This window comes from Staurois parvus, unplaced genomic scaffold (genome assembly GCF_062004578.1).
Source record: "Staurois parvus isolate SC_StPar_1 unplaced genomic scaffold, SC_StPar_1.0 ptg002113l, whole genome shotgun sequence".
NCBI lineage: Eukaryota > Metazoa > Chordata > Amphibia > Anura > Ranidae > Staurois > Staurois parvus.
In genome coordinates, this window is record NW_028319909.1 from 3700335 (window position 1) to 3727904 (window position 27570).

At 45.4% G+C, this 27570-nt stretch overlaps 1 protein-coding gene across 1 annotated transcript in view; it reads right to left on the reverse strand.

Annotated features, from left to right (window-relative positions):
- USF2 (upstream transcription factor 2, c-fos interacting) overlaps positions 1-27570 on the reverse strand; it is a 56638-nt gene that overhangs the window by 18071 nt on the left and 10997 nt on the right. The window contains exons 2-5 of the mRNA XM_089665010.1: positions 7307-7353; positions 5179-5294; positions 3515-3634; positions 41-194 (exon numbers count right to left, since the gene is read on the reverse strand). Of these exons, the coding sequence (XP_089521136.1) occupies positions 41-194; positions 3515-3634; positions 5179-5294; positions 7307-7353 (437 nt within the window). The remainder of the gene's footprint in view (positions 1-40; positions 195-3514; positions 3635-5178; positions 5295-7306; positions 7354-27570) is intronic.

Genomic DNA, 27570 nt, shown 5'->3' on the forward strand with positions numbered 1-27570 from the left:
ATAGAGAGCAGAAGAATCAACAAATATTTTCCCCCATTACCTCCAGCCTGGGCCAGTTGCGAGTCAGCTGTCTGTACAGATACTGCAGTGGTGTCCCCCACCGTGGAAGCCGGGAAGTACGCAAACCGCGTCTCCCCGCTGACTGCATCTGTTGAAGGACTTCCGCCATTACTGAAAGGGTTCTGGATGACGGCCTGTGACAGACAGAAATAAAATCACGGTAATATCTTCCTGCAAACTGTCAATTATAGAGCCCTAAATCTATACCTGTTTGTAAAAACATAAGCAACTCGAATGCCTGTAACCTCCCTAGCGGTCTGATTATGTCCATATTTCTGTGCTCAAAGCGGTACATTTTTTTGCATGGAAATATGTATTTTTTTATTGTAGGCCTGTAATTCTTAGGAATAACTCACTGAAATCTGTCCGAACAAGAGTCTAGTAAACATTCCGGATATGTTACAATTTGAAACACGAAATCATAAATTATAATATAATAAATAATCATAAAAAATAATAATATAATAAATTTAATTCAATAATATAATCAAACCAAAAACACTGAAATGTGAAATAGAGCGCCAAGTTCGCACATCGCTGAGCTCAGTCGCAGAATCGTTTTCAGTGTCTGATGAGGAATTTCCCCCACGAATCATTATCACTCAATTCTGCAAGTGGTTCTGATTTACTATCGCTGTTCTCTAGCCGGTCTAAAGCCGCTTTTGACCTAAAGGGATGCTTTTTGGACGCCATGGACGATTCTCAGTTTCCAGGCAGAAAGAACAGTAAAAATGCAGGCAGGGCGCCGGACAAAGCACTCGGGACAAAATGTATGTGAAATGGTTTGATACAGGAATGTTATACTATGTGATTTTAGTGTATTTAGTGAATGTCACTTTTTAACATTTTTAAATTTCCCGCCAGTTCCGCCCCCGTACGTCCCGACGTCGCAGAGAACGGAACCCGGGATCGGCCGGAGGACATGGCGGGGAACACTGCAGGAGGGACATCGCGGGAGCGCAGGACAAGGTAAGTGAAGAAGAGATCCCGGAGCAACGCTGCAGTGTATTCCTGAGTGTAGCTCGGGGGGGTTACCGCTATTGGTGCTGAAACCTTACCCGGAGCTACACTCGGGAATACCTCCAGGGGGGTTAAAAGGATAATTCTGCAAAGTTGTTTTCCACAAAGCAGAGAAAATAATATCCTTACCCGTGTTCTTTGCTGGAAACACCCAGAGAAACCCGTTTCCCTGCACTTAGGTCTGTGTCCCAGGCTATTGCTGTAGCTGAACGATCAGCCTCTGTACAAACTAAAGCATATCTCAACCCAAAAATAAAAATGTAACATATTGCAGCTAACTGGCCCTTAGATGTGGTGGTTGCATTCATTTCCTTCTTTCAGGCTTTTATTCCTTTATTTTCACCTGGTAATCATGAAAATAGCACATTTCCTGTCCTACAGAGGCTAGACTCACTGACTGTATGTATGGAGGGAGCCATGGTGGCCACATAGACCGGGCTTCAAACATATCTATCTTCATCTCCATTACATGGCGGAGGGAATAGTTTACAGACGATCGCTAACATTGTTTGTGCCAGTGTTTCTCAACCATTTTTCAGTCAAGGCACACTTTAAAATGATGGACATTCCCGAGGCACCCCATTCTAAAATGTGAAAAACTATTCTGCATTCACTATATCCGCTCTCCCCGTAACCTGCATTCACTATATCTTGTCTCCCGGACCCTGCATTCACTATATCCGCTCCCCCGGAACCTGCATTCACTATATCTTGTCTCCCCGGACCCTGCATTCACTATATCCGCTCTCCCCGGACCCTGCATTCACTATATCTGGTCTCCCTGGACCCTGCATTCACTATATCTGGTCTCCCTGGACCCTGCATTCACTATATCTGGTCTCCCTGGACCCCGCATTCACTATATCCGCTCTCCCTGGACCCCGCATTCACTATATCCGGTCTCCCTGGACCCCGCATTCACTATATCCGGTCTCCCCGGAACCTGCATTCCCTATATCCGCCCCCCCCCGGAACCTGCATTCACTATATCCGCTCTCCCCGGACCCCGCATTCACTATATCCGGTCTCCCCGGACCCTGCATTCACTATATCCGCTCTTCCCAGAACCTGCATTCACTATATCTGGTCTCCCCGGACCCCGCATTCACTATATCCGCTCTCCCCGGACCCCGCATTCACTATATCCGCTCTCCCCGGACCCTGCATTCACTATATCCGCTCTCCCCAGACCCCGCATTCACTATATCCCCTCTCCCCGGACCCCGCATTCACTATATCCGCTCTCCCTGGACCCCGCATTCACTATATTTGGTCTCCCCAGACCCTGCATTCACTATATCCGCTCTCCCCGGACCCTGCATTCACTATATCTGGTCCCCCACAGTACACAGAACATGGGAATGCAATTATTTTAGTAAATATAAACTGCTAAATACCTTTTCTCATCAGCAGTTAGGGCAGTCTTGTGACTTCAACAGAGCACTGGTTATAGATTGTAGGCGTTTTCTTTCTGCTCTAGGAGGATGTGAAACCCCTGACCCTCTGTCTGGACAGTGCTGAATGGCCCTGTGCTAATCACATGCACCCTCCCAAGAAGAAAAAAAAAAACCTCTCTAGCAATACACACCAAACTGAGCATGTGCACGTGACCACTGTATCAGGTGGTCATTTCAACAAGAGGAGGGGCAGAGAAGACAGGATCACACAATGCAGAGGATTAACCCCTTAGGTTCCACAGTGAGTATAACAAGCATGCTTTACTGCATCTACAGACTGATTGTACTGTTGTGGGTTTAGTAACACTTTAAAGATGAAATGTATTCCGCTTGTATTGTATTTCCCTGTCTCCCTCATCAACATGCTAATAAAATGTTTCAATAAAACCTGTTTTCATTACATGTTTATTTTACATCTAGAATGATCACTGAGCCTCTGTGCTGCTCTAGGAAATGCAGGCAGATCATGGATGGTGGGAGAAAGCGGAGGGCTGCTGTACATAGCTTCCTGAACACATCACAGCACCCTGCCTCAATACTCCTCTTAGAAACCTTCAGTCCTGATGAAAGCGGTGGGCTGGCTCTTTGCAAATATCAAAATGCTTTGGTGGGTGGATGCTGGTCTGAGGAGAGGGCATTCCTAGACCGGCTGCGTTTGCGTACAACACCCACATGTGACGCTGAGCCTCTATGATTGAAAGAACTGAAATCCAATGAATGAATAGGGGTGGGGCCAGGGACAGCAAGACTGGAGAGGAAAGAGCTAGATGCTGTAAGGCAGGCTCTATCTGACCTGCTACAGATTTGAATGCACACTGCGAGAAGCTCACAGTGTGCAGTGAAATCAGAGTAAGCAGTCTGAGCACAGAAGACCAGCCTGTACAACTGTGCGAGACGGAAGGGAAGGCCGGAGTTGGACTTTAAACTAAAGCAGATGTTTTGTACACAAGGTACACCACTGCATCTTTGACTCTCACCTGTGCTACAGCTTGTTGGGTGCCAGCAAAGGCTGCAGTAGAAACCACACTCACTGCTCCAGTCGTATCACCCTGACCGTCCAGCTGACCATCTGTCACCTGGACTACTCTGTATGTCACCTGGAGAAGACAAGACAGCACAACATAAATCAAAGGGAACAAGAGCAGAGCCTGAACAGAAGAATGATATACTGTACAGACATAATCACATTCTATAGACCAGGGCTTGAAACTTCCACTCGCCTGCTCGCCAATGGCGAGTGGAAATTATGGTGGGGGCGAGTGTGTCCTCCCCCAGGGCTGTCTTGCTGAGCAGGCTCGGAGCTCAGGCCGGATCTGTCATTGGCACTGGGAGCCGTCCGACTGCTCAATAGCTGAGCGCAGTGAAAGCAAAGCAAGGAGTGCAGTACCCGGATCTGTGAGTGAACAACGAAGTACTGCAACTTTTATGGGGGTGGGTTGGTGTGTGTGTATGCATGTACAATTGTACATGTGTCTGTGTGTATGTACATGTGTGTATCTGTACATGTGTCTGCGTGTTAGTACATGTGTGTGTGTGTGTGTACATGTGTATGTATGTACACGTGTCTGTGCATATGTATTTCTTTGTATGTACATGTATCTGTGTGTCTGTATGTGCCTGTGTGTGTATACATGTGTCTGTGTATGTGTACATGTGTCTCTGTGCGTGTGTACATGTCTCTGTGCGTGTGTACATGTTTCTGTGTGTATACATGTGTCTCTGTGCTTGTGTGTACATGTTTCTGTGTGTGTGTGTGTGTGTGTACACATGTGTCTCTGTGCTTATGTGTACATGTTTCTGTGTGTGTGTGTGTGTGTGTGTGTGTACACATGTGTCTCTGTGCTTGTGTGTACATGTTTCTGTGTGTATGTACATGTCTGTGTACGTGTCTCTGTGCGTGCGTGTACATGTTTCTGTGTGTGTGTATGTACATGTCTGTGTGTGTGTACAGGTGTCTCTGTTTGTGTGTTTGTTGGTGGCAAGTAACTCTAAGGCCTGGCTAGTAGCTCAGGACTTGAAATTTTCAGCCCTGCTATAGACCGTCACTGTCAATTTACAACTGGAAGATCCCTGTCGTTTTTGATACAGACGCTCCCCTAAATCCTTACATTCCTATAAAATGCTCAGTCCGCTGCGGTGGAGGCAGACTTTACCCCCGGTTCACATCTGTGCGGGTGGTGCTGCTGCGGATCCGCACGAAAATCCGTGCAGCCGCATAACACGCACAGAGACTTGCGGACCCGCGGGCGGGTGCCATTAGTTCTGATGGCATGCTGCCCGCACTGGGAAATGCAACCGTACTGGGAACCGAGGTTCCTGTGCGGGCTGCATTTTCCAAAGTAGTGCAGGGACTTCTTTCCCTGCCTGTCACGGGCGTCCATTCAAATGAATGGGCTCTCGTGCCCAAGGAAAACGCGGCCCACGCGGCCGCATAGGTGTGAACCGGGGGTCAGTGTACAGACTTATAAAAACCAGAAGAATGCAGGTGTCCTCAGAGCTGGCGCCAAAATGTTACGGGCTAAGTAACTGGTGGTGAATACAACTGGCTGGTATGTCATGTCCACCTGACCACTTAGAACCATTAGCAGAACAAGTGATGATGTGGACCCTCCATTGTTCCAGGGTAGCGTAATTGACATACCTGACCTCCATTGTTCTCTGTGCGGAACTGATACTGAATGTTGTGGTCTGCGAATGCTGCTTGCTGGACAGTAGCAATGGCCACCGCGGTATGTTCATCAGCACTCGTCTCATCACCTGCAGACAAACAAAAACATGCTTTACATTAGTCATGGAGGACTATGTACACGGTCTACATGTATGGTGACCTAGTCTTAGTATAGAAATCAGGAAGAGATTCAGGCAGAGTCATTCTGCATCAGATTCACAATCCCTCAGAGTGCTTATGCTGCGAGGAATATATAGCAGCCAATGGAGGGTTGTGTCTAGAGCAGACTCTCTCTACCAAGGCTCCGCGGAATCCTGGGGACTCCTTCAGAGGTTGCTGTGGGGTTCCTTGAGCAATGAGAAATTTCTGCCTCTCACAAATGTAAGTACTGACACCAATGATCTTTTAAGCTATCAGTAAATGGGGCATTCTTTCCAATGGCCACCAGTGTAAGGAAGGCATGCATCCCACTGGTCACCAATGTAAGGGGCATTCTTCCTACAGATCACCAATGTAAGGAGCATTCTTCCCACTGGTCACCAATGTAAGGAGCATTATTTCTACAGATCACCAATGTAAGAAGCATTATTTCTACAGATCACCAATGTAAGGAGCATTTTCCCCAATGGTCACCAATGTAAGGAGCATTCTTTCCACTGACCCCCAATGTAAGGGACATTCTTCCCACTGATCACCAATGTAAGGGACATTCTTCCCACTGACCACCAATGTAAGGGACATTCTTCCCACTGACCACCAATGTAAGGGACATTCTTCCCACTGATCACCAATGTAAGGAGCATTCTTCCCACTGATCACCAATGTAAGGGGCATTCTTCCTACTGACCCCCAATGTAAGGGACATTCTTCCCACTGATCACCAATGTAAGAGACATTCTTCCCACTGACCACCAATGTAAGAGACATACTTCCCACTGACCACCAATGTAAGGGACATTCTTCCCACTGACCACCAATGTAAGGGACATTCTTCCCACTGACCCCCAATGTAAGGGGCATTCTTCCCACTGACCCCCAATGTAAGGAGCATTCTTCCCACTGACCACCAATGTAAGGAGCATTCTTCCCACTGACCACCAATGTAAGGAGCATTCTTCCCACTGACCACCAATGTAAGGGACATTCTTCCCACTGATCACCAATGTAAGGGACATTCTTCCCACTGACCCCCAATGTAACAGACATTCTTCCCCACTGACCTCCAATGTAAGGGACATTCTTCCCACTGATCACCAATGTAAGGGACATTCTTCCCACTGACCCCCAATGTAACAGACATTCTTCCCCACTGACCTCCAATGTAAGGAACATTCTTCCCACTGACCCCCAATGAAAGAAACATTCTTCCTATGGATCACCATGCTATATGCACCATGATCTGTAGATATAGTAATTATTGGCAGGGGTTCCCTGAGTCAAAGGATATTCTGCTTAACCTCTTCACGCCGGCCGAACGCAAATGTGCAGCCTCCCAGCGTCTGGGCCTAGACGCCGAGCAGCCGCACATTTGCTTTCTATTAAAAAAGGACATATGTGCCGAGAGTGCGCGCCCTGCGCGCTCCCAGCACATGTCTGGTGCTCACGGAAAGGTCCCGATCTCCTCTTTCGATCGGGACCTTTCCCGATCATGTGACCGCCGTGACCCTAAACCCCGCCTCCTGGCACTCTTAAAGGGCCGGGAGACGCCGGCGTGAAGGGGTTAAAAAAAGAACAGTTGAGAAAGGCTGCTCTAGAGATTCCTAGCACAGACATGCAGCAAGTTTACCCGTGTTTTTAGAGATGCGTCCAAACGCACCAGCATCACTGGTTACTCGTGTAAAGCAATGCAGCTGCTAAGAACGGTCACACCAGCAGTCTATGACTACACATGTATTTCAGGCAGCTGCAAATTAACCCAGAATATAATGTGAGCCATCGATCGCTGCGATAGGCCGACTCACATACCGCAGCTCTGGCTGTTGGCTAGTCTCAGGGTGGCAATAACAAGCCGGATTATATACTGTATTCTCTGTGTTATACTATTCTGTTGTCAGCCTGGAAAGTTAGTTTGACAAGCAACTGTAATGCCAGAGAGACTTACCGTCATGTAACTCTACCACATCATCTGTGTCCTGTCCTTTGTCATGACTGAAAAAAAAAAAAGAAAAAAAAGAAAGATTTAATATACAAATCTGCACATACAAAAACAGTCACAGATGTGGTTTCTTAATGGGAAAGTGTTCTACATATGGAGACTTTCTAAAAATCACGCAAGAGGCTTAATCTTGACCGTGGGCTATGGCAACCTCTTGGCTAGTCCGATCCTTGCTATAGGAGTGTGACCAACGCATGTCTATGTTCTCATGTGCAAACGTCACAGTACGCACAGCAGATTCAGAAGGTCCCAGGGATGCTGGTGAGGAGCAGTCAGTAAAAAGGAGATAATGAATGCCAATCTGTCTTTTCTTTTCTATGAATGTGGTTGTTGACAGAAATGGGAAGGAGACTGCGGTACTACATTTTCGGAAGAGGACTGGGAACCTATGGTGGATAATATACGTAAGGGATCTAGGTCCATCTCAGTTTGGGAGACGACCCTTAAAAGCGGAGTTCCGCTCACCCTGTCAAAAAATAAAAGTCAGCAGCTACAAAAACTGTAGCTGCTGACTTAACTACATGCCGCCCAGCCACTGTAGATATACGGCGGCAGGGCGGCACTCGCAGGCAAAACCACGTTTTAAAACGTGTGTTTTGTAAACAAATAGGGGACGCGCACGAGGCGTGCCGCCGCCCTATCTGTCCCGCGGATCACCGCCGCAGATGTCAGTCGCCAGGTCACAGCCGCTCCTTAGTGGCTATGTCCCGGCGATCGGCGGCAAACAGTGACAGAGAGCACAGCTGCAGTAGCTGTGCTGTCTGTCACTTCCCTGTCAGCTCGAGGATGAGCTGATCGAGAAAGAATAGTTTCTCTTTCTCGATCAGCCTTGTCCCGCCCAGTACACACCCCGCCCCCTAGTAAAACACTCCCCCTCACTCCTATAACCCTTCCCTGCAAAATAAAGTTAACCCCTTCCTCCCCAGTGCCATTAGTACAGTGTCAGTTTTCTTTTTTTTTGCACTGATCACTGTATTAGTGTTTTTGGGGATGTCAGTGACCCCAAGTCAGTACCCCCCAATGTCAGAATGTCCGCCGCAGTCCCGCCATAAGTCACTGTTCGCTGCCATAATTCGCTGATCGCTGCCATTATTAGTATAAAAAAAACCCTAAAAATCCCAGTATCTTTCCCGCCATTTGTAAACGCTATAACTTTCACGTAAACCAATTAATTTACACGTATTGGGTTTTTTTTTTACCAAAGACATGTCGCAGAATGCATTTTGGCAGACATTTGACTAAATTTGATTTTTGCATTTTTTTTTTAACTGGACATGTTTTATAGCAAAAAAGTCCAAAATATTGTTTTTTTTTTTCCTCAAAATTGTCAGCCTTTTTTTTTATAGCGCAAAATATAAAAACCGCACAGGTGATCAAATACCACCAAAAGAAAGCTCAATTTGTGGGGAAAAAAAGGATGTAAATTTCATTTATGTACCGTATTGCATGACCGCGCAATTGTCCGTTAAACTAGCACAGCGCTGTATAGCAGAAAAATGGCGTAAATTGCAGTATCTATACCATAGTTGTAGATGCTATAACTTCCACACAAAGCAATCAATATACACTCATTGGGATTTTTTTTTACCAAAAACATGGAGCAGAATACATTTTGGCCTAAATTTATAAACAACTTTGAGTTTACTATATATTTTTTATAGCTGAAAGTAAAAAATATTGTTTTTCTTCAAAATTTTTGGCCTTTTTTTGTTTATAGCGTGAAAAATAAAAAGCGCACAGGTGATCAAATACCACCGAAAGAAAGCTCTATTTGTGTGAAAAAAAGGATGTAAATTTCGTTTGGGTGCAGCATTGCATGACCGCGCAATTATCAGTTGAATTAGTGCAGCGCCGAGTAGCAAAAAGAGGCCTGGTCATTAAGGGGGGTAAATCCTCTGGAGCTCAAGTGGTTAAAAAAACAGCCACTTACCTGTCCCTCGATCCCGCGGTGTGTCCCCCCCAGCCTGTTTCACCAACCGTCCTGTATTCCAGGAGGCCGGCATCTTCAGTGTGGGCACCCGGCTGTGCAGCTTGCAGCTTCACAGCCGGGTACCCACTGCACATGTGCGAGTAGCGCCGCACTTCATGAATGGTCCTGTAGTCTTCTGTGACCTGTCACGTGTCCCAAAAGACTACAGGGAGGGAGGACACCTTCTGCTTCCGATCACCTAGGCATGCTGGTAGGTTAATCGGATCTGAGCGGTGGCCAATAGGGTCCATGTACGCTGTATGCATGTAAATATTAGTACATCCATTTACATGCAGAAATTATGCAACAATTATAATTGTCATCAATTATCATAATTCTGATAATAAATACAAATCTACTTTTTGCTACCAGGCACAGCTGTGTGATGGGCCCACAGACTTCTATAATGGCTGCGTACGGATACACACGACACTATACCCTGCATGTGGCGACTTTCATGCCTGTGTGAATGAGCCCTAATTACAACACTTCAACCAAGAGACCCTGAGAATGACTGAACATCCGAGGTCTCGTTTCACCCGCAGCTCCCCAGTGCCTCTGATCTGCTTCTTCTATACTCCACCAACCTGGCTTCTGATTATGGAGAGGAATCTCTCCCGGGTCTAAATATTATTGTACGGTGGGCGTTTCTTCATAATATTTTGGCGTGTTGTGGAACGTATCTCATGACTCAGCTCCACTCAGAGAGTCTTTGTTTTGAAGGGATTTCATTTTCTGCTGCCAAAAAATGTGACATAACCAGACAGAGAATCTCACAGGAAGGATGCAGCGGTAGACTGTGATAAAATGTAAACTTCACTGTAATGAATATTTTGTGTTCTCACTACTGACACACAGCAATTCACCTACACAAAGGCAAAATTCCAGAAAAAAAAAAAAAAAAAAAAGTAAAGTTTTTGTAAAGTTACCTTCATTCATTCTATGCATGAAAGTAAAACTTTCTGTGGGCAGCATCCCCAGCCCCCCCCCAATACTTACCTGAGCCCCCTATCAATCCAGCGTTGTGCACAAGAAGCAGCATTTCTCCTGGAACTCTCCTTCCTTATTGGCTGAGACAGCAGCAGGAGCCACTGGCTACCTGTCAATCACAGCCAGTGAGCCAAAGAGGAAAGAGTGGTTGGTGGGGTGGAGCCAAGGCGCGCTCTGTGTGTGAATGGACACACAGAGGCTCAAGAGCTTGGGTGACCCAATAGCAAGGCTCCTGCTGCTGGCAATCACAGCCAGTGAGCCAATCAGGAGAGGGAGGGGAGGGACTGAGATACAGCTCAGTGTGTGAATGGACACACAGAGCTGCGGCTCAGGAACATGCCTGCTCAGGTGCCCCCATAGCAAGGCTCCCGCTGCTGGCAATCACAGCCAGTGAGCCAATCAGGAGAGGGAGGGGAGGGACCGAGATACAGCTCTGTGTGTGAATGGACAGACAGAGCTGCGGTTCAGGAGCATGCCTGCTCAGGTGCCCCCATAGCAAGGCTCCCGCTGCCGGATATCACAGCCAGCGAGCCAATCAGGAGGGAGGGGAGGGACTGAGATACAGCTGTGTGTGTGAATGGACACACAGAGCTGCGGCTCAGGAGCATGCCTGCTCAGGTGCCCCCATAGCAAGCGGTTTGCTCTGGGGGGACTCAGTAATAAGGAGGGGCCAACAGCGCCGGCGCGGAACCCGACAAGAGGTGGATTGGGGCTACTCTGTGCAAAGCCATTACATAGAGCAGGTAAGTATGACATGTTTATTATTTAAAAATGATGTCTTTAATATCACTTTAAAGGAAACCTGACGAAATCCAATACAATTAAAACCTAATGTGTGCGCTGGAAACACCTTTGAATCTGGTACTCGGCATGCTATCAGAATGTGAAAATATATGTTCACCTTAAAGCAGAGTTCCAGCCAAAAGTGGAAGCGCCGTCTTAAGGACTCGTCCCCCCCACTCACCATTGATGATCGGAACCTATAGGGAGCGGGTACCCGATGTTGACAGGAACCAACTCCCACTTTCGCTCTGCCTACCCTAGACGATCGGAAGTTCCCCCCCCCCGTACAGCTTTCTGGGACACATATCAGGTCCCAGAAGACTGCAGGACCAATTCACAATGCGCATCACTGCTTGCGTATGCGCAGTGGCCATCCGGCTCTGAAAGCTGGTTGCCCACACTCAAGATCTCAGTGCTGGGTAGAGAAGACAGCCTATGAACACGGCTGCAGTGAGCACACCGCTGGATCATGAGACGGCTAAGTTTCTGTTTTTTAAAAGTCAGCAGCTACAGTTTTTATAGTTGCTGAATGATTTTTTTTCACAGGAGACTGAAGCTCCGCTTTAAAGTGGTTCTAAAGCCTGAAGGGTTTTCACCTTCATGCAACAAAAAAACAAAAAACCAAAAAAAAAAAACTTTGCCTTTGTACCAAAAAAAAAAAATGACGTATACCTAAAACAATATATTTGTGCAAAAGTATTCTTTTCTATTGACATTCCCTACGTATACAATGTTGATAGGCGGGAGGTGTAATGAATGTGGAAATGATATGGGAAGCATCAACTAATCCCTCTACATGCTAAAAATTAAAAAAAAAAAAAATAAACAAAAAAAAAACAACTTTGTACCAAAAAAAAAAAAAAAGACGTATACCTAAAACAATATATTTGTGCAAAAGTATTCTTTTCTATTGACATTCCCTACATATACATTGTTGATAGGCAGGAGGTGTAATGAATGTGGAAATGATATGGGAAGCATCAACTAATCCCTCTACACTCCAAAACGAAAAAAAAAACAAAAACAAAAAACTTTGCCTTTGTACCAAAAAAAAAAATAAAAAAAATGACGTATACCTAAAAGAATATATTTGTGCAAAAGTATTCTTTTCTATTAACATTCCCTACGTATACAATGTTGATAGCCGGGAGGTGTAATGAATGTGGGAATGATATGGGAAGCATCAACTAATCCCTCTACACTCCAAAAAAAAAAAAAAAAAAAAAAAAAAACCCCAAAAAACTTTGCCTTTGTACCAAAAAAAAAAAGAAAGATGTATACCTAAAACAATATATTTGTGCAAAAGTATTCTTTTCTATTGACATTCCCTGTGTATACAATGTTGATAGGCAGGAGGTGTAATGAATGTGGAAATGATATGGGAAGCAACAACTAATCCCTCTACACTCCAAAAAGAAAAAAAACAAAAACAAAAACTTTGCCTTTGTACTTAAAAAAAAAAAATGATTTATACCTAAAACAATATATTTGTGCAAAAGTATTCTTTTCTATTGGCATTCCCTGTGTATACATTGTTGATAGGCGGGAGGTGTAATGAATGTGGGAATGATACGGGAAGCATGGACTACAATTTAGGGAGGTTAATGAATCCGTCAGATCTTTGTGTGATTGTACACACCTATAGCAGTGAGGTGCAGAGCGGAGTGTCTGCGGGGATTCCCCCGCCGATATCCCGAGTGGTGCGGTTATTGGCTGCGCCGGGCAGACGTCACACAGAGACGTACAGGTGCCTGCTCCCAGTAATTGCGCTCATACTGCGCCTTTGAAGTCATTTCACTTCTCATTCTATTCACTGTCAGCTTTCCCAATTAATGAGCGGCGCTCTCCTTGCATAGAAATCAGCCTGAGAATGCAGGTTAACAATCCCGTGGCAGAGCGTCTTCTGAGCAAACAGGCTGACAGACCGCACTGCATAAAAAGTAAAACATTCTGTGCTGGAATGGGAAGCAGAACTCCATCCAAAACAACACGATAAACGTTATTAGGACGCTAACAGATAAAATGATACAACAGCTTCTGCTGCAATATTCACCTTCATTCTACAGCTTCAGCACACAGTGGCCTCGATTCACTCGATTCTGATGCAATATTCACCTTCAATCTAGAGCTTTAGCACACAGTGGGCTCGATTCACTCGATTCTGCTGCAATATTCACCTTCATTCTAGAGCTTCAGCACACAACGGGCTCGATTCACTCGATTCTGCTGCAATATTCACCTTTATTCTAGAGCTTTAGCACACTGTGGCCTCGATTCACTCGATGCTGCTGCCATATTCACCTTCAATCAAGAGCTTTAGCACACAGTGGGTTAGATTCACTCGATTCTGCGGCAATATTCACCTTCATTCTAGAGCTTCAGGACACAGTGGCCTCGATTCACTCGATGCTGCTGCCATATTCACCTTCAATCAAGAGCTTTAGCACACAGTGGGCTCCATTCACCCGATTCTGCTGCAATATTCACCTTCAATCTAGAGCTTCAGGACACAGTGGGCTCGATTCACTTGATTCTGCAGCAATATTCACCTTCAATCTAGAGCTTTAGAACTGACTTGGTGTCACTGACATCCCCAGTGACACCAATACAGTGATCAGTGCTAAAACAAAAAAAAAAAAGCACTGACACTGTACTAATGGCACTGGGCAGAAAAGGGTTATGTGATGCCTCTATCGTTCGCTCTCACAACCAAGTGTTCGCTATTCGAAAACAAGTTTGAATGCTTTTTCAGAGTATTGCCAGCATAAGAGAGTCTTCCTTATGGAAAAACATTGCGGTCGCTAGATTGCACATGCCTGTTTGACTGACATTTGCAGCGCAATGGCATTTTTAACCACTTCCAGTCGACACTTTCACCCCCTTCCAGTCGACACTTTCACCCCCTTCCAGTCGACACTTCCCCCCCTTCCAGTCGACACTTTCACCCCCTTCCAGTCCGGACACTTTCACCCCCTTCCAGTCCGGACACTTTCACCCCCTTCCAGTCCGGACACTTTCCCCCCCTTCCAGTCCGGACACTTTCCCCCCCTTCTTGTCCAGGCCAATTTCCAGCTTTCAGCGCTATCACACTTTGAATGACAATTGCGCGGTCATGCAACACTGTACCCATATGAATTTTTTTAGTATTTTTTTGAGACAGATAAAACTTTATTTTGGTGGTATTTATTCACCACCTGGGATTTTTATTTTTTTTGCTATATAAATGAAAATGTCCAAAAATTTTGCAAAAAAAGTGTTTTTCACATAAAATTTTGTAAATAAATAATATTTCATCATAAATCTTGGCCAAAATTTATTCCGTTATCTTTCTAGTAAAAAAAAAAAAAAATAACCCAAATTAGTTTAGAATCAAAAATTATAATTTAAGAAAATTTTTTTTTACATTTTTATATTATTATTTATTTATTTTTACATACTGTCATCCTAGCAATACCATGGTGACACTGTACTACTTGTGGGGGGTGATCAAGAATGTTTTTTTTTTTAACACCGATTGCTTTTAAACCCATACAGGCTGTAAAAGCAATCATTTCTCCTTCTCTCTGGCTGCATTCTTGCAGCCATTGAGAAATACTGTGAGAGCTGTGATTGGTCACAGCTTGTCACATGGTACAAGGCTGTTGTGAGTGGCCCTGTATCATGTGACCTCTGTGATCATTCACAGATTTCACACGTAGTAAGCAATGATGTCAGAAGTGACATCTTGCTTACTACTCTGCATGTGATCACTGATTGGCCAATCAGTGATCACATGATCGGGACCTCGCATAGAGGTCCCGTACGACGGTCAGTGTTACACAGCGGGCACCGGATCGCGGTGCTGTGCGCTCTCAGGGACCGCGCACAAGCAGGGTGCTGGGAGGCCGTTTATAAACAGTCACCCGAGCCTGCACTGCCACCGTCCAGCCGTTTATATACAACAGCCGGACGGGAGGTGGTTAAGACTTTTAACCGTTTCTATGATTCTTAGTTGCAGACAGATTACCATCTCTCATCCCTCTGTGCCCCTCTAATGTCTCCTCTATGCACGTCCATTCACTGAGCTCTTTGTCCAAAATGCCATTTGCATGACTTTTCAAAGTCTATCCCATAGAAACTGCATAGAAAACACTGAATACATACATTTTAATACAGACCTGTTATCACGCTTTATATCCATCAATAATGAATGTGCTACTAAATAATATATTTTCAAATTTAAAAAAAAATCCTCTTTGTTCCTCTGAATACAAAATTCTGCTCTGCGCTCCATCGGGATATTGCAGCCTAGGCAAAGATGACATGGTCTGTGGTTGGCATGTGCATCATGGGTATTTGAAATAATTAGAGACTGCAGGGAATCAGACAATCAGTGAGAAAAGAAGATCAGCAAAAAGTGCAGCCCCATTACGTCTGTACCCTAAGGGCCCATCCACACTGGTGTGGTGAGATGTGTTGGTGCAATGCAGTGCGATCATTCCTAAAGGCAAAAATGTGTTTGGCTGCTACACCCTGCAGTTTGGTGCTTCCTTTAACCACTTCCAGTCCGGACGCTTTCCCCCCCTTCCAGTCCGGACGCTTTCCCCCCCTTCCAGTCCGGACGCTTTCCCCCCCTTCCAGTCCGGACGCTTTCCCCCCCTTCCAGTCCGGACGCTTTCCCCCCCTTCCAGTCCGGACGCTTTCCCCCCCTTCCAGTCCGGACGCTTTCCCCCCCTTCCAGTCCGGACGCTTTCATCCCCTTCCAGTCCGGACGCTTTCCCCCCCTTCCAGTCCGGACGCTTTCCCCCCCTTCCAGTCCGGACGCTTTCACCCCCTTCCAGTCCGGACGCTTTCCCCCCCTTCCAGTCCGGACGCTTTCCCCCCCTTCCAGTCCGGACGCTTTCCCCCCCTTCCAGTCCGGACGCTTTCATCCCCTTCCAGTCCGGACGCTTTCCCCCCCTTCCAGTCCGGACGCTTTCACCCCCTTCCAGTCCGGACGCTTTCCCCCCCTTCCAGTCCGGACGCTTTCCCCCCCTTCCAGTCCGGACGCTTTCCCCCCCTTCCAGTCCGGACGCTTTCTCCCCCTTCCAGTCCTGACGCTTTCACCCCCTTCCAGTCCGGACGCTTTCACCCCCTTTCAGTCCGGACGCTTCCCCCCCCTTTCAGTCCGGACGCTTCCCCCCCCCTTTCAGTCCGGACGCTTCCCCCCCCCTTTCAGTCCGGACGCTTCCCCCCCCCTTTCAGTCCGGACGCTTCCCCCCCCCTTTCAGTCCGGACGCTTCCCCCCCCCTTTCAGTCCGGACGCTTCCCCCCCCCTTTCAGTCCGGACGCTTCCCCCCCCCTTTCAGTCCGGACGCTTCCCCCCCCCTTTCAGTCCGGACGCTTCCCCCCCCCTTCCAGTCCGGACGCTTCCCCCTCTTCCAGTCCGGACGCTTCCCCCCCCTTCCAGTCCGGACGCTTCCCCCCCCTTCCAGTCCGGACGCTTTCACCCCCTTCCAGTCCGGACGCTTTCCCCCCCCTTCCAGTCCGGACACTTTCCCCCCCTTCCAGTCCGGACACTTTCACCCCCTTCCAGTCCGGACACTTTCCCCCCCTTCCAGTCCGGACACTTCTCCCCCCTTCCAGTCCGGACACTTTCCCCCCCTTCCAGTCCGGACACTTCTCCCCCCTTCCAGTCCGGACACTTTCCCCCCCTTCCAGTCCAGACACTTTCACCCCCTTCCTGTCCAGGCCAATTTTCAGCTTTCAGTGCTGTCACACTCTGAATGACAATTGCGCGGTCATACAACACTGTACCCATATGAATTTTTAGCATTTTTTTGAGACGGATAAAACTTTATTTTGGTGGTATTTATTCACCGCTGGGATTTGTATTTTTTTGCTATATAAATGAAAAAGTAAAAACATTTTGGAAAAAAAAAAGTGTTTTTCTTATAAAATTTTGCAAATAAATAATCTTTCTTCATAAATCTTGGCCATCTATCTTATTCATCTATCTTTTTAATTAAAAAAAAAAAAATAATAACCCAAATTAGTTTATAACCAAAAATTATAATTTTTCTAAATTTAAAAATTTTTTTCTTTTTTTTATGGTGACACTACTTGGGGGTGATGAAGAATGTTTTTTTGTTTTTTTTTTACAGTGACTGCTTTTACACCCATGAAGGCTGTAACAGCAATCATTTCTCCTTCTCTCTGGCTGCATTCTTGCAGCCATTGAGCAATACTGTGTGAGATGTGATTAGTCACAGCTTGTCACATGGTACTAGGCTGTTGTGAATAGCCCTGTACCATGTGACCTCTGTGATCATTCACCGATTTCACACGTAGTAAGCAATGATGTCAGAAGTGACATTTTGCTTACTACTATTCATGTGATCACTGATTGGCCAGTCAGTGATCACATGATCGGGACCTCGTACAGAGGTCCCATACTGTGTCCGGAGGATCGTGGTGCCGCGCGCTCCCAGGCATACAATGCGGGAGGACGTTTATAAACGGCACTGCTCCCGTCCGGCCATCTATGTACACGGGCCGGACGGGAAGTGGTTAAATAAACAATAGCTCCGCTTTCCTTCCCATATTCCTCTTGGCCAGGAAAGCTACCATTATAATGCTGGGCCAATGGCAACTTGCTAAAGCAGGGAGGATTCAGCCAATGATAGAAGTGGTTTTAGCAGCCAGGAAGCACAATATTATCATGACATCAGTATAAAGAGTTAATAAAGTAGGCCAGCACAGTGGCTAAATGGTAAGCACTTCTGCCTGGCAGTACTGGGTTGCAGATTTGAATCCCAACCACAGCACCACCTGCCTGGAGTTTGCATGTTCTCACTGTGCCTGCGTGGGTTTCCTCCGGGTACTCTGGTTTCCTCCCAAACTCCAAAGACATGCTGGTAGGTGAATCGGCTCCTGTCTAAATTGTCCCTAGTATGTGTATGTATGAATGTGAGTTAGGGACCTTAGATTGTACACCCCTTGAGGGTTAGGGACCTTAGATTGTACGCTCCTTGAGGGTTAGGGACCTTAGATTGTACGCCCCTTGAGGGTTAGGGACCTTAGATTGTACGCCCCTTGAGGGTTAGGGACCTTAGATTGTACGCCCCTTGAGGGTTAGGGACAGGGGCGGACTGACCATTTGGGAACTCGGGCACTGCCGAGGGCCCGGGGTCAGTAGGGGGCCCCATGAGATGCCCCTGGTACCTTTCATAGGCTTTTTTGGGTGTGGTTTGAGTGTGGGCGAGGACACAGGGGCCCCATGATCCCCTATTGCCCGGGGGCCCCATGAGTTGTCAGTCCGCCCCTGGTTAGGGACTGATATGAATGTATAATATACATGTAAAGTGCTGTGCAAACTGACGGCGCTATATAAGTACCTGAAATAAATAAAAATAACAAAGTTGATCAACGGCTTTAATATTTTGGGAACACCAAAAACCTGACTCCTGGGAGGAGACCATAAATCTTAATAATAACTTGACTGCCCTCATTATATAACTAGATCTCCGATTTCTAGAAGACAGATCATGTGACCAACTGTCTGCCACACCATACATAAAACTGCACATAAACATAATCACATGATCCTGACAAAAATAGACAGATATCTGTGCACCCAGGGATGAAAATAATCCGTGCTGTGCTTTGTCCAAGCAGCCATAAGACAGCTGACCCATTCATTACATACAGAGGTATTTACTCTCCAGGAACTGAGTTTAGCAGTAAAGGACATAAATGAACAATAAATGACAAAAAAACAAAAAACAACTGGCCCCTTACAGCTGAATGGTAAAAAAAAAAAAAAAAAATGTTTGCTGCCTCTCTCCCCATTGGAGAGATTTCCCATCTCTTTGATTCCACAAGTCAGGTGAATGTGGGGAATCAGTCTCCAATAGAAACATAAAAAACATAAAAGAGCCCAGACGTTTTATCAAATGTGAATGAATGAAGAGCATTGCAGCGTCATTCATTTTGAATGGCACCCCAAGGCGAAAAGGCAATGCAGCTACAACGTTCAAGCATTGCACTGCACCTACGGAGCCTTGTGATGTGCTGCGGTGCCAAAAAAAGGTACATGCCTTTTTTTTTTTTCACCAATATGGTGCTTTGTGAATCAATCCATTGGAATGATCTGCTTTAATGCAACGCATGTTAACGTGCGAAAAATCCACCCTGACGCACCGTGACACCCAAGTCTGAAGGGGAGCCATTAACTCCCGTTGCTGTCAATCACACCCAGCGAGGAGGGAGCTTCGGGAGGGGCTGAGCCATGCTCTGTGTGTCAACGGACACTCAGAGCCGGCTCAGGAGCGAGCACGCGGGAATGCCCCCAGAGCAAACAGCTTTCTATGGGGGCACTGGGCAGGAAGGGAGAAGCCAGGAGTGCCAGCGGAGGATTGGAGAAGAGGAGGATTGGGGCTGTTCTGTGCAAAACCATTACACAGAGCACATCTTTTTTATTTTAACCGCTTAAGGACTGCCCTACAGCAGATATACTGCTACAGGGCGGCACCTGTGCGCAAAATCACACACATATATATATATACACACATATATATATATATATACACATATATATATACACACACATATATATATACATATATACACACACATATATACACATATATATATATATATACATACACATATATACACATATATATATATATATACATACACATATATACACACACATATATATACATATACATACATATATACATACATATACACACACACGTGACTTTGCATTTCCAGCCACAGATATCAATCACCGGGTCGCGGCCGGTAATTACCCACCAACGCCCAGTGATTACTGACAATCACCAACGGGGAGGAAGACTGTTTTATTTACAGACAGTCTTCCTCCCTGTCAGCTCGAGCACACTACTGGGGATGGCTGTGGACAGCACAGCCATCTCAATCAGTGTGCTTACAGTAAAGCACACACACCCTGCCCCCTAGTAAAACACTCCCAGCACATAGTTAACCCTTTGATCGCCCCTCACATTAACTCCTTCCTGCCCAGTGCCATTAGTACAGTGTCAGTGCTTTTTTTTTTTTTAGCACTGATCACTGTATTGGTGTCACTGGGGATGTCAGCGACACCAAGTTAGTTCCCCCCCCAGTGTCAGAATATCTGCCAAAGTCCTGCTAAAAGTTGCTGATCGCCACCATTACTAGTAGAAGAAAAAAAAAATCCCAGTATCTATACCACCATTTTTAAATGCTAGAACTTTCAGGTAAACCAATTAATTTACACCTATTGGGAGCAGAATACATTTTGGCCTAAATTTATGACATTTTTTAAATTTTTTTACTGGACATGTTTAATAGCAAAAAGTCCAAAATATAATTTTTTTTCTCAAAATAGTCAGTCTCTTTTTGCTTATAGCGTAAAAAATAAAAAATGCAAAGGTGATCAAATACCACAGGAAGTAAGCTCTATTTGTGGGGGAAAAAAGAACGTAAATTTCATTTGGGCGCAGTGTTGCATGACCGCGCAATTGTCAGTTAAAGTAACACAGCACCGTAACGCAAAAAATGGCCTGGTCAGGAACGGGGGGGGGAGGGGGGGGGAATCCTCCGGAGGGCGAGGGGTTAATTTAATTAAATAAATGAAAGTGGTTTAAAGTGGTTGAAAATCCTCACATATACCCGGTGAAGTGACAGAGATTAAACAAATCCTCCTACATAAGTTGCACATTTTAATCTGTAGCCATCTGTCCCCTATATCCATTCAAAGTACATCATTTACAAAGGATCTATCAAACGTGAAAATCAGGGGGCGGAGAGCTGAAGATACATCAGTGAGGAGAGCTCTGGAAGCTGATTGGAGGGAAGAGACACCCCCCCCTTCACACAGCTACAGAGCTGAGGCTGTCAATCCCCGTCACCATTTTTCTCTTGGTGTCAGGAAATCTCATCAGAAATGACTCGTGCATATAGCAGAGGATTGAATGATCAGAGAGAAATGACAGTTAGGGGTTTATTCACTGAAGTACGGATAGAAGTTTCCCGTACTCTGTGCCAGAGGGGGGGGGGGGGGGCGGCAGGCGCGGCTGCAGCGATGGAGACATGTTACATGTTCGACCCTAACCATTAACCGCTGGCCAACCGCGCTATAGCTGAACGATGGCTACAGCGCGGTTGTCCAGTTTTGGAGGACGCCATACAGGGGCGGACTGACAACTCATAGGGCCCCCGGCAATAGGGGATCATGGGGCCCCTGTGTCCTTGCCCAAACTCAAAAAAGCCTATGAAAAAGGTACCAGGGGCATCTCATGGGGCCCCCTACTGACCCCGGGCCCTCGGGCAGTGCCAAATGGTCAGTCCGCCCCTGGCGTCATATGATATCCTCCCAGAACGTGCCCTCCCACGCGCCCCCAGTACTCTCTGTGATCGCTGTGTCCAATGGGCACAGCTGTTCATGTGGTGAGGTAAAAGGTCAATCACAGCGGCCTTTTATCACGTGATCAGCTGTGTCCAATGACACAGAAGATCACAATGTAAATACAATTGCCAGTTATCGGCAGAACTTTGCTCATGCTGTCAGGAAAGTGAGGAAAGTACTGCTGATAATCGGCAAATGACACAGAGAACATCAGCACTGATCATCAGGGCACTGATGATCAGTGCCCAGCAGTGCCAAACACCAGAGCTGCCCAGCAGTGCATCATCAGTGCCTCCTCAATGCCCACCAGTGCCGCCTCATCAGTGCTGCCTATCCATGCCACCTCATCGGTGCCCATCAGTGCTGCCTATCCATGCCACCTCATCGGTGCCCATCAGTGCTGCCTATCCGTGCCACCTCATCGGTGCCCATCAGTGCTGCCTATCCATGCCACCTCATCAGTGCCCATCAGCGCTGCCTATCATCGCCACCTCATCGGTGCCCATCAGTGCTGCCTATCCATGCCACCTCATCGGTGCCCATCAGTGCTGCCTATCCATGCCACCTCATCGGTGCCCATCAGTGCTGCCTATCCATGCCACCTCATCGGTGCCCATCAGCGCTGCCTATCCATGCCACCTCATCGGTGCCCATCAGTGCTGCCTATCCATGCCACCTCATCGGTGCCCATCAGCGCTGCCTATCCATGCCACCTCATCGGTGCCCATCAGCGCTGCCTATCCATGCCACCTCATCGGTGCCCATCAGTGCTGCCTATCAATGCCACCTCATCGGTGCCCATCAGTGCTGCCTATCAATGCCACCTCATCAGTGCCCATCAGTGCAGCCTCATTAACGCACATCAATGAAGGAGAAAAATTACCTGTTTGCAAAATTTATAATAGAAACAAACAAAAATGTTTTTGTTTATTTTTTGTTTATAGTGCAAAAAATAAACAAAAAAAGCGGCGATTAAATACCACCAAAAGAAAGCTCTACATGTGTGAAAAAAAAAATTAAAAAAAATGTCATATGGGTACAATGTTGCATGACCGTGTAATTGTCAGTTAAAGTAACGCAGCGCCGTAACTCAAAAAAATGGCCTGGAACAAGGGAAAATCCTCAGGAGGGCAGGGGGTTACTTTTAGTTTTTCCAGTGATATTTCAATTGATAAAAATGTCATATGGGTGGACAAGATGCACTTATTTGATAGAAAATGGGAAATTTGGAAGACTCATAGGCATTTAATACAGGATTAAGAAACACCCATGTTTGGATTGCTTGAGTTACTCTGTCAGTAGCTGAATAATTCTGTGTACCTTTCTATTCATATTGCCCGTGTACTTATGTTTTTTATTCTGTCTTCTTTTTCTTTTATCTTACATGATTGTACTTCCTGACATGCACATTTCAGTTGTGCCTTGTGTCTGTTTTTATATATTGTTTGAAGCTGTAATGCTACTTTACAGTGTATTTCTTATTATATCGTGTATTAAAATGCATTAACCACTTCCCGTCCGGCCGTTGTATATAAACGGCCTCCCCGCCCCCTGCTTGTGCGCGCGCCCTGGGAGCACGTAGCACTGCGATGCCCGCGGTGTCCTCCGGGCACAGTGGAACGCCGATCGTTGTACGGGACCTCTGTGCGAGGTCCCGATCATGTGATCACTGATTAGCCAATCAGTGATCACATGCAGAGTAGTAAGCAAGCAGGGCTGTGGAGTCGGTAGATAAATGTTCCGACTCCTCAGTTTTGTGTACCTCCGACTCCCCGACTCCTCTGTATTAATATGCGAATGTATTTTATACATTCCTTGAAGGAAAGAAAGGCAACATACATGTCATTACCACAGGACTACTGGCTGGGAAGCCAACTGTCTACTGTATTGAACAGTTTAAGCATGAAAAGCATGCTTCTTCACGGTCACTTAACGTGTTCGTTTTGCAGTTACGTCAGGCACTGCATGCAGTGGTCTTTATTCTTACAGTAGAGAAGTCATTAATTATAACTTTTTGTGAATTGGGACATTTAAACTTGCTTTTTTTTAAATTCCAATCTAAATTTAATCGGAGTCGGAGCATTGTTTGCCGACTCCAGGTACCCAAAATTTCCTCCGACTCCACAGCCCTGTAAGCAAGATGTCACTTCTGACATCATTGCTTACTACGTGTGAAATCTGTGAATGATCACAGAGGTCACATGGTACAGGGCTATTCACAACAGCCTCATACCATGTGACAAGCTGTGACCAATCACAGCTCTCAATGGCTGCAAGAATGCAGCCACAGAGAAGGAGAAATGATTGCATAAAGGCTGTAAAAGCAATCAGCGTACAAAAAAAAAAAATCTTCATAACCCCCCACAAGTAGTACAGTGTCACTATGGTGACAGTGTACTGCTAGGGTGACAGTATGTAAAAAAAAAATAATATGTAAAAAAAAAAGTTTAAAAATTTAAATTGTTGGTTATAAACTAATTTGTTGTTTTTTTTCTTACTAAAAAGATAATGGAATAAATTTTGGCCTAGATTTATGATGAAATATTATTTATTTGCAAAATTTTATAAGAAAAACACTTTTTTTTTCAAACTTTTTGGACTTTTTCATTTACATAGCAAAAAAAAAAAAAAAATAATCTCAGTGGTGAATAAATACCACCAAAATAAAGCTTTATCCGTCTCAAAACAAATGCTAAAAACTTCATATGGGTACAGTGTTGCATGACCGCGCAATTGTCAAAGTGCGACACCGCTGAAAGCTGGCCTGGACATGAAGGGGGTGGAAGTGCCCGGCAGGCAAGTGGTTAAGTACCTAAGTATTCTTCCTTTCATTTCTGGCTGGTAAAAGCACAGAAGCCCCGTGAACATTGCTCCTCCCTGTAACGAGCCATTGTTTTGTGAAATGACACAGACATGATGTACATGATCAGCTAGCGTGCAAACAATGGCGGTGAAACAAATGACACGGCGATCAGTTCATTACTTTGCAGTTAAACTCTTCCTTGCGGCCGGTTACCAAGAAACACAACCAACGCTTCCGCCAACAATCCAATGACGGCATTTAACAAGTGAGCAAACAGGGCTCATTGTTGGAGTGATGTCACACGGGAGGCGGATCCAAACTGCGGCCGGCGAATGACATTACAAAGAGGATTATTTCTGACACTGTTACAAAGACTTTTATAGAAGGATTTGTCACTCGCTCAGAGCTGAGACCCCGAGTATTGCCGCATTCAGTCTGGTGTCTTATCGGGGCTTTGTACCGCCGCTGTGCTTCTGCGTGAAGAAAGAACGCAAACGGCGGCAACGCGTGGGCGCAAAACGTTTTATTGGCATTGAAATAATGAATTACTCGTTCTATAGAAACAAAGCGATCTGAAACAACTTCATTAGGGCATTGTCAAAGCAAGGCAGGAGTGGGCACGTTTCAGCTCAGGCAAGGCTCGCTTTAACCACTTCAAGTCTGGACAATCTCACCCCCTTCCCAGCCAATCTTCAGCGCTATCACACTTTGAATGACAGTTGCGCGGTCATGCAACACTGTACCCATATGACATTTTTAGCACTTTTTGCGCCAGATAAAACTTTATTTTGGTGGTATTTATACATCACTGGGATTTTTTTTTTCTTCTATACAAATGAAAAAGTCCAAAAATTTTGAAAAAAAAGTTTGCTTATAAAATATCTTTCTTTTTAGTAAAAAAAAAAAAAAAAATTAGTGTATAACCAAAAATTATAATTTTTCAAAAAATTTTGATTTTACATTTTTTAGATTATTTATGTTTTTTTTTTTTTTTTAACATACTGTCACCATAGTGACGCTACTTGTGGGGGGGGTGATGAAGATTTTTTTTTTCTTCTTTTTTTACACCGATTGCTTTTACACCCATAAAGGCTGTAAAAGCAATTATTATTTATTTATTTTATTTCAGGTACTTATATAGCGCTGTCCATTTACGCAGCGCTTTACATATATATTGTACATTCACATCAGTCCCCGCCCCCGAGGAGCGTACAATCTAAGGTCCATAACTCACATCCATACATTGTGTATGTATGGATGTGAGTTATGGACCTTAGATTGTACGCTCCTCGGGGGCGGGGACTGATGTGAATGTACAATATATATGTAAATTGTACTAGGGCCAATTTAGACAGGAGCCAATTAACCTACCTGCATGTCTTTGGAATGTGGGAGGAAACCCACGCAGGCACAGGGAGAACATGCAAACTCCAGGCAGGTGGTGCCGTGGTTGGGATTCGAACCAACAACCCCAGTACTGCCAGGCGGAAGTGCTAACCACTAAGCCACTGTGCCTCCCAAAAGCAATCATTTCTCCTTCTCTCTGGCTGCATTCTTGCAGTATTGAGAAATACTGTATTGGTCGCAGCTTGTTACATGGTACAGGGCTGTGGTGTGTTGTTAATAGCCTCGTGCCATGTGACCTCGGTGATCATTCACAGATTTCACAAGTAGTAAGCAATGATGTCAGGAAGTGATATCTTGTTTACTACTATTCATGTGATCACTGATTGGCCAATCAGTGATCACATGATCGGGACCTCACACAGAGGTCCCGTACAACGATCGGTGTTCTGCTGTGTCTTCCGGACACAGATCGCGGTGCTGCGTGTACAGGTAATGGATGCGGGGGGGGGGGACGTTTAGAAACGTCCCCCCGCATCAGCGGTGCTCCCATCCGGTCGTTTATCGGCATGAGCCAGATGGGAAGAGGTTAAAGTACAACTGTGCTTTGCCTATGCAATGTAAAGCAACAGATTTAGGTTAATTCTGACACATAACACATCGCCTTTTGGTGTGATTTGCATAGACATCGGTGTCAGATGTCTTGCAAATCGCACCTCAAATCGGCATTTCCCCCAAATTTAAAATCATGCGACTTCACTGTAAGTCTCACGATTTCAAAGTCAGGTGAGATGCCGATTTGAGGTGCAGTCATGGGGTGGTTAAGCATTGCAGGATTGACAGTTACAAGCATGACTCCCAAAGGCAGAGGCATGATGGGACTTGTAGTCCCCCCACAGCTGCAGGGCTGACAGTTTGACACCCCTGCATAACAAAAAGTAAGATCACAGCAGCAAAAAAAATTTAATAAAAAAAAATTGAGAGATTTGGAGGAGGTTGAGAGCAATAGAAAGGATTTTAAAGCAAACATTTATTATTGTTATTATACAAATTTTTTTTTTTTATTATTATTATTTTATTGGTTGAACTAAATGGGCTTGTGTCTTTTTTTCAACCAGACTAACTACACAACTTTCTCCTTCATTGATGTGCGTTAATGAGGCTGCACTGATGGGCACTGATGAGGTGGCATGGATAGGCGGCACTGATGAGGTGGCATGGATAGGCGGCACTGATGGGCACTGATGAGGTGGCATGGATAGGCGGCACTGATTGGCACTGATGAGGTGGCATGGATAGGCGGCATGGATAGGCGGCACTGATTGGCACTGATTATTATTATTATACAGGATTTATATATTATTATTATTATACAGGATTTATATAGCGCCAACAGTTTGCTCAGCGCTTTACAATATAAAATTGCAGCTTACCAATTCTTAGAGGTGAAAGCTGATTAATTTCTTTTTTAGGCTTTCTTTGCTTTATTTTCATCAGGTGATCCAGCCAGCTAGTCTGTGGTTTTTCAGGAGCTCAAGCGCTCCAGCAGACTGTATCAGTTTACAAGGATGAGACATTTAACACTGCCAGGGGTGCTTACAATGACCAGCTGTTATTTATTCATGTAAAACCTTTATCCCAAAAGTATAAAAAAAAAAAAAAAAAATAGTTTGCTGTAATTATAACATATTAGCTGGAGTTTGGCTTCAGTTTGTAAGTGTATCCAAATCTGCTAGTACATCTAACACTCCCCTCCACGTAGACTGACATTGCTGCTTACTGCACTGCCTCATAAGCTCCCAGGCTCAGGCCCTCCTATCCCTCTTGTATTGAACTGTATTGTTGCTGTATTGTCTCCTTTTATATTGTAAAGTGCTGAGCAAACTGTTGGCGCCATAAATCCTGTATAATAATAATAATATATAAATCCTGTATAATAATAATAA